Consider the following 8,254-nt stretch of genomic DNA (forward strand, 5'->3'; position numbering starts at 1 on the left):
AGGCAGCCCCGGCATAACTACAACCTTAAAAAAACCTATCACTCACTCACTCACTCACTCACTCACTCACTCACTCACTCACGAGGATTCCTAAAGCTTCCCATCTCGCACAGCGCCCCATGTGCAAATGGCCACGGCACGTGAGCATGCCTTGCCTCACATGAAATCTATTGCTGCTGTGAGAGCATTTGCGTTCCATCAGATGTGGCAGAGAAGGTTAGCAGTATGGTCGAAGATCTCCCGCAATGAGGATGGGTTGCTCTGAGTTCCGAGAGACATCGGACAGACGAGTGGTCTATTGTGGCATCTGAACCTCTGAGGGGAACCCACACCCCTGTCCATAGTGAAGCATCAGTTCTGCTGCTGCCCCCACATCCCTTTCACATGGAAGGAGGGAAATATAGGGGGGGCTTCAGGGAGTCATAGGCAACATGATTAAGCAGTAAAATAAGTACCTGGTGTCCGGCTGCCTTGCATTTCCCCCGCATCCCCCACAAAAAGGTAAGCTGAAACCTGGCATACTGGCACCCTGCGTCAACTCTCTCCCCCTCCCTCTGGGCCCAGGCTAGCTTTCCGACAGTGCAGGCCTGTTACCGTAACAGTCCATGGCTCCAGTAGAGGCAGGCCAAATGCATCACCCCTCTGACATGGCAGCCCACAGTGACCGGTGGCGCTGCTCTCGGACAGCCTGTGTTGTTATTTTATTTACTGTTCGCTTATTAGGCGCTTATACATTAAGTACATTCTGTTTCAACGCGCCCACAGGGTAACAGGGAGGCCCACAGCACCCATTCTTTCACAGAGCAGCACCACGCTTAGCAGTTGGATTTTCTGTCTGGGGTCTGCTGCCATGCGCAGCAAAAGTGAAAGACAGGGCTCAAGTCCTAAACTACGCACTGGCAAGTGACGTCACGGGAAGTGTAAATATCCTAAATGGAAACCTGCAAGTTACATTCAACATGTCTTTCCAATTGAAGAAAGTGCACAGGATAGTTGTATGTGATTCCATCCAGAATTTTTCATCGTAATTTTATTTTTTGTGTAGGACATTTTACTGCAAATTGAATGTGGGGGGAGACCCCAGCACCCCACCCCAATTCCCCCACATATATTATTTCCCTAACCCACCCCCCACATACATTTGCGGCAAAATGTGATGGAAAATATTTGATGAATTCTCCCACGATGGAATCTCCTATCCCCGCAGGACAAATAAGCATTTGCCTTTAACCAGCCAAGAGAACAGATTTTCCTAGAACATTGCTGGCTGGGTATAAAAGGTGAGCACCTGTTCTATTTAATAATCCATAACACGACAGGTCTTAGAGACAGCGGCATGTCAATATGAGACATTTTAAAGCTGCATGATAGATTAGCGTCATCTTGTGACTAAGCCCCAGCCCTCAACGCCGCACGGACTGCGTTCGATTCCTGGCTGCAACACTGTTTATTTTCAAGTGGCTGCTCCAAATGATTCTTTTTAAAAAAATGTTTCAATAGCACACTGCGGGCGGACGGCATCGGCCTTCCTAAAATAGAGGGTAGACACCGTCCATCCGTGGTTCCCTCAACTTGTGACCTGGTGGCAGGGCAGACCGCCCCCTCTGCTTTCCTAATGAGCAAAAATGCTGTATTCCACTTCCGCAACTTCATATTGCACTGCCTGTGGGCCAAAGGAGGGGGCACAGTGTTTACACAACTTTATGCACTAATAGCTTTTTATAGAAGACCTAGAAAACAAACTTCTTGTGGTATCTTGTTACGTGTATTGAGTGAAACAAATGAAGGCATGAGTGAATAATAGCTCTTGCTTACCTGTCTATACAGCGCTTAACATGGCATATTACGTCTGTTAAAACGTTAAAGAAATAACTTTCTTATTGCAAAGTGTAGTTACAAAATTTTAAAACTAAATTCTTTTATATTTTTCCAGATCTTTGCTCCTTTCAACTGATTGACTCCTCATATGATAGCTTGGACAATGAGCTGAATGACGATGCCGAGTCTGCGTTAAGTGACCTTGCCACGAAACGTGGTCCCGACAACAGAAGCCGGGACTCAGTTCTGACTTTGAGTGATTGTGACCTGGATCAAGCCGAAGTGGAAGGAATTGAAATGTCTCTGCCACCCAGGTCCAAGCCTGTAAGGATATTCTCTGGCCTCCGTCACAAATCTGCATCGCAGGAGCACTCTGAAAATGGATCACTCTGCTCAAATACCTCTGGCTATTCCTCGACAACTGTATCGGACGCTCTGATGAGCTCCAGACGACATCGGCGCTGCTCAGAGCCCATCGTAGGTCTATTGGCATCCAAACTCAGCCAGCTCAGCGGCTCTCATGACTGTGCGGCGCGCAAGACCAGTTGCGATGCGGTCATGTCTCATGCAGAAGCAGACTATCTAAAGCAACTTCGCTCATTGCAAGTGGAAGGGCAGAAACTTATTGACCGCAGTTTGACGTTGGGTATTGATGTAAATAAGGGAGGCAGCACAAGGCAAGAAGATGAAACAAAGGACTCGTCAAATCAGCTTCTTCCACCTGCCCCATTGAGATTAAATGTCTGCTTGAGGACCAGCTGTTCCAGCTTATCTTCTCCGGGAACATCACCATCAGGGTCCTCCATGAGCTCCATGGACAGCGCTTTCTCTCAGCTCTCGGATTATTCGACTTTCGCTCCAAATGAGATTTCTACTCCTCTAGATTGTCCATTCCGTTTACAACGGAAAGCAGCAGAGATGTCCACAGACCTCACCAACTCCAATCCACTCTGTATGGCGTATGCAGCTACAGAGGCAAGTTGTTCGATAAAGCAAAGCATCAACGGCAGTGTGCCTTGTGCAGGAAATGACAGCCTTGAGTGGCCCCCACAGAGGAGCCATGGGACACGCCACCCAGGCTCCTGGCTGAAGAGTGGCGCATCCACAATGAAGAACTGGTCTCTCAGGAAAAAGGAGAAAGCCTCCAAGCAAGATGGCAAGCACAATTCTGGTAAGATGCCAGCTAGCCAACCACAAAATGGCTCAACTGATGCCCTTGAACAGCATGCTTTTCCAGAAGAGAAATTGTCTGAGGGTTCAATGGCAGTGGTAATAGCTATGACTCCAGATAAAGGGGAGTGTGTTCCTCCACCTTCAAGCCAGGGCATCGAACAGTTTAATAGCCCTCCCCCTTGCGAGGATGAAGCCAAAGAGAAGAAACAGATGTTACACAAACGATTAACTAATCAAAATATTCTTGACAAAAATGGAAATGGAGTGAAAGACACGGAGCACAACATGGAGTCTGTTCAGTCGGCAATCCTGAAGGATGGTGGGGCTTTCCTAATAGACAAAAGACACAGCCAAATCCCAGAAACTGTTTTTTATGGACAGAATGTTTCCTTGTTTTCTCATACGAATAAAAGACAACTTTCCAACATGCGTGTGATTGAGGAAAGTCAGACTCTGAATTCTAGCTGTGTTCTTCAGAGTGAAGGACGGGGAACATGTGGGAAGGACAGTAGGACTGTGCTTGGTAGGGATGCACGTGCTGCAAGCTTCAAGAGAAACAAAGTCCTGCCTTCCAACACGAACACTGAGTATAAAACTACAAACCTTGGGATTGAGAAGGCGTTCTGTGTGTCACCAAGGCCCACCAACTCTTCGGATGTCTTCTTTTTTCAGCCAGATGTTAACAAATGTCTTCAGAAAAGTAATGACCCGGCTAAAGACATGGTCCAGAACCCTGAGGAGTGGCTAAAAAACTGCTGCACAGACAATACGTTTGAGGAGTCGGACCAGAGGTTTTTTGCAGAGGAGTCTTACGTGTAAAAGCACTATCCTGAAGCAATCAAGGGCCACGATAGAGACTTCTTCCTGAAGGTGCTGATAGCATTCTTCTCAAAGGGTACATTTGGGCTTCTTCACGGCACTCCGCCTTTCTAGTTCAGGCATTGCCCAGAATCATTGTACAGTCAATTTCCAACATATGATGATGAACATCTCGCCCCTGAAGTTCACAGTACGTTGTATAGTCAAAGACTGAAAAGCACTTTATTCCAAGATCCTATCAGATATAACAGTATTTATTGATTTTTGAGCCACCATTTGTTATTGTTGGTTTCATTCGTGTTAATGTACAATTGACACATTTTGGCCTCGTGTTCGCGGGGTGGTTTAGGGGTTGGGGGGGGGTGGGAGTTGAGTGGTCTTGACTTAAGTAATCCTGACCGAAGTACAGTTTAGCACCTTTCTCTGCAAAACAGCCATTCAGAATGAGGTATGTCCTTTTTTTAGTGGCAAGATGCTTTCCAATAATTTTAATGTACTCGGGCACGGTGTGGGCAAAAGCCTGCAAACCGGTAGTGTTTTGTTTTACTGTGCTGTTAGGGTGTCCTTGGTGAATAGTTGATTGAAGTTGCTGTACATTTGCACATTGCAATGTTGTGGAAGGCGGAACTTTTTTATTATTATTGTACACCATATAGATCTAATAATATATTTGAATTCATTCTATATCTAAAATGCTTTTCGTTTGATATAATGTCATAATACACTTTGCTATTATGGTATATGGCGTTATTAAATAAATGTGTATTTTTATACCTGCAGGAAATGCTGCTAACTTTGTACGTTCATTGTGTTGTTGAGGCACTGATTATGTGTTCGTATTTTATAATGTGTATTGAATAAATCCATTCTGTCATTAAAAAAGCCACATTTTCGGAAGTATTACTTAATGTCCCAATAAACAATGCTAAACATGTCTTATGTTTTTCGGAAATCATTTTCTGTTAAATGATCCTTGGCAGATCACTGCAACGGCATGCATTCATTACAGCACAATGAGAAAATATATTGCATTTAGTTTGCAGGTAAGATAGTTCATGCAGTTAAGTGCTAACACCGGAAATCTATGTGCAATGACGGACTCACTGCCAGGCAATGCCACACTTTCACCTCTCCATATTGAATTACATTGGTAATATTACCTACCATTACAGTGCTTCGAAGCATGAGGAATCTGGCATAGATGCTGCTTAGTAGCACTCTATTATTGTTTAATGTCATTCAGGCGGATATTGAGGCTCGGGGCTGTGTGGAATAACTATAGATCATTTGCAATTAGATTGCGTCCACTTCTAGATTCGTGGTGTGTCAGAAAGGAGACCGGGCTACACACGTTCAGTCTGAGAAACTCAAATAAAATATAGTCACTTTTGAAGAGATCTGCCCATGCCCCAGTGCCCTTAGGTGTTGACCACTGTGTCTGGAGTACAGCTGAGGCATAAGCCAGTAATTCACCTCTCTGCAGTGTTGCATGGTGAGCAGTCTGCTCTATGGGTGTGCAGTCCAAACCAAAGCTGCCAACCCCTTGCTTGGTTATGTGGACTGCAACAGCATCAAGAACCTTATCACTTGGCTTTGATGGAAACAACAGCCCCTAAATAACCAAAACATAAGAACCTCAAGCTGTTCCCCTGTGACCAGCAAAATGCGACCCTGTCCCCTAAAGTACAGTGGGCACCTGCTAGCTATTGGGTGCATTGGATTTGATGGTCTATGATGTCATCATGGACCTTTCTGATTTCATTGGTTTGTTAGGGGGATCATTTTTTCTGGACGTTATTGGCTGTAAGTTGTTTTGCTAGCTGATAATACTTATTTGTGAACAATAAGTGCTGGTGGTTTCCATCAATGTCTTTGTTCCAGGGCATAGAATGGGTGCAAATAAAAATGCTTTCAGGACGCACTGGTTTATCGGTGGGTGATATGTTTGTCATGTCGCGATCATTGCAAGTTTTTATGACTGAGTCTGGAGTTCTTGGGAGGTGTCCAGCTAAGAGTCCTCCAGCATGCACGCACACACTGGCTGCAGGACAATGAGGGGTTAATTCAATGTCTCTTCTTTCGCTTCTTGTCTCTTAACTGACATTGGCAGCCGTCCCCTCTGTAGGGATGGGAGGGGGCCATGTGAGATGTGGGCAGGTTTATTGGAAGTGACCGCAGGAATGGAATGAGTATGCCAACTCCTTTCTCAACGGCCACCAAGGCAATACCTACAAGGTGAGCTGCCTTGCAATGGCAGCAACATAGGTTGGGTTGAAAATAGTCACCTGTAGGTGATCTGCTTTCTACCACTATGCCAAACAAGTGAACTATTGAGCACTTCCTCCTACATACTGGTAGGTGAATTAAGGTCTACATGAGGTGACATGTGAAGCACAGCCCTGATAGGTTTACATTCCAACTGCCTGCTTCTAATCAATTTTCAAATATCAAAATGCCAACCCCAAGTCCCTGGCAATAAATTCACAATTTCCAATAATGACCCCATTCCTTCTCACTACACGTACCCTCCTTCTCTGTCACTGTACATCCATAATAACTCCATTCCTTCTCAGTAGTACTTGGGTGTACCCTTTCTTTCAATGTTACATTTTCACAGATGGCCTGGCTCCATTTCTGGCCTTTGGCCTGCCTCTGTTCCTGAGTCCCACCCTTGTGATATAAAGTTGATATAAATTTGATATCAAATTGATAACCCAACAATTTTGATTGCCCCCAACATTTTCTATATCATTTCTATATAAAATGTATATAAATGTGACTATAACAATTTTACATTTTGATATAAAATTAATATAATATTTCATATATATTTAAATATCATTTTTGATATTGATTTAATGACGCCCCCAAAAAAATATAATCGCCCACCAACATTTTTGTTTTTATACAAATGTTATATTAATTGGATATACATTCTAAATAGAGTATAGATGATGTCATGACACTCCAGATGTTTGACAGCATCTAAAAATAACCCTAAAAAGTTGTGTTCAGAGCATCACCTAGTAACATCAAACTTTGATATAAATTGTATATAAAGTATAAATAGATGCTGTCATGGCACCCCCAGATCTTTTTGATGGTAGCCAAAATAACCCTATTTGAATTCATTTTCATAGGCAAAGATCATTTTCCCAGTTTCAATACAAAATACCAAAACTATTGCCTTGGGCAATGCTTGTTTCTTTCAAATTAACACAATGCATAGTTGAGGGAAAGGGATGTTGTAGAGACACCGACCGGTTTGCGACTGGCCAGTTGGCTCTAATCCACCCTTCCGCAGCCTTCAGAAGCCCCATGCTGTTTTCTTGCAGCCAGAACCGTTGAGACCCAAAGCCCATGCCCTATACAGCAGACAAATACAAATGAGTGAGCTGTGGGTGCAGTGAAGATATCACAGCCAGGGGTTGCTGTGGGAAGGGGTTTTTGGCTATTTAAAGCCCAGGATGAGTTGGCGTAATACATTGACTCATGGTTTTTGGAATGACGGGAATTCCATGATTCACACAGGTATTTCTGCGTTCTGCAGTCCTCGGCAGGGATCAGAGGGCTATTTCCAGTTTATGATAGAATGATGATGGGTTAATAAGAAAGAGACCGGAAACAGTAGCCAGGATGGACCGAGGCTAAGTTTAGATTCTACTACAGTGACACAGGAAGCAAGAGGGCATTTTTCTGCAAAGCAAGCAGGAAATAAACTGGGGCAGGACATTGACAGGGTTTTGTGACAAGTGTAGATGCATCGTGTTTCTGAGACCTGGAAGCAGTAGGGGGAGGGGTGTGGGCTGCATGTCTTTAACCCTTAAAAGGGACACTTCTAACTAGTTCATGGCCATCTCATGGGATACATGTGGATTTTTACCTGGACTCGAAATTTCTGACAGCTATGGCCATCATTGGAAAATAACCTCTGTGGAGGCTCATACTAGGCACCTAATTGAGTGGAGCTGCTGGGTAGGACCTGTGAGGAAATTAGGCTATCTGGAGTTAAATGGTTCCCTGTGGAGATGTTGGTAGGCTGGTCAGAGGACTGTGACCCCTGCAGGGCATCGATTGGAAGCCAACCCTTTGTTTACTATTTGGGGCAACAGTCAATTCAAGACCCTCGCTGGATGGGATTAATGGTGAGGTTTTTTATTTTCAAACTAAACATGTATATGATTTGGGGTATTTTAGGACCTATGTGTACTGTATGGTGTTTTGTATTTTAAAAAATGTGCCATTTCAAAGCACCCTGTATAAATGTACAGGACAGCAGGATGTTTTGTTAGTCTGACATGTCGAAAAAAGACAGTTACATTTATGTTACTATGCAAATGTTCTAGGCAACAGGCTTTACAAAGAGAATTGGATGTTTATAACACGGAATCTCCAGATCTAGCAGAGTTTTATGCTGCTTCTTTTAAGCCGTGGCTTAAGCACT

General features: G+C 44.0%; 1 protein-coding gene across 1 annotated transcript in view; it reads left to right on the forward strand.

The window, feature by feature from the left end:
* ARHGAP20 (Rho GTPase activating protein 20) overlaps positions 1 to 4,745 on the forward strand; it is a 281,646-nt gene extending 276,901 nt beyond the window's left edge. Inside the window, exon 15 of the mRNA XM_069639712.1 lies at positions 1,934 to 4,745. Within this exon, the coding sequence (XP_069495813.1) occupies positions 1,934 to 3,810 (1,877 nt within the window). The 3' untranslated portion in view covers positions 3,811 to 4,745. The remainder of the gene's footprint in view (positions 1 to 1,933) is intronic.
* Positions 4,746 to 8,254: the final 3,509 nt, after the last annotated feature.

This window comes from Ambystoma mexicanum, chromosome 7q, assembly GCF_040938575.1.
Source record: "Ambystoma mexicanum isolate Mex_15411 chromosome 7q, UKY_AmexF1_1, whole genome shotgun sequence".
Lineage (NCBI taxonomy): Eukaryota > Metazoa > Chordata > Amphibia > Caudata > Ambystomatidae > Ambystoma > Ambystoma mexicanum.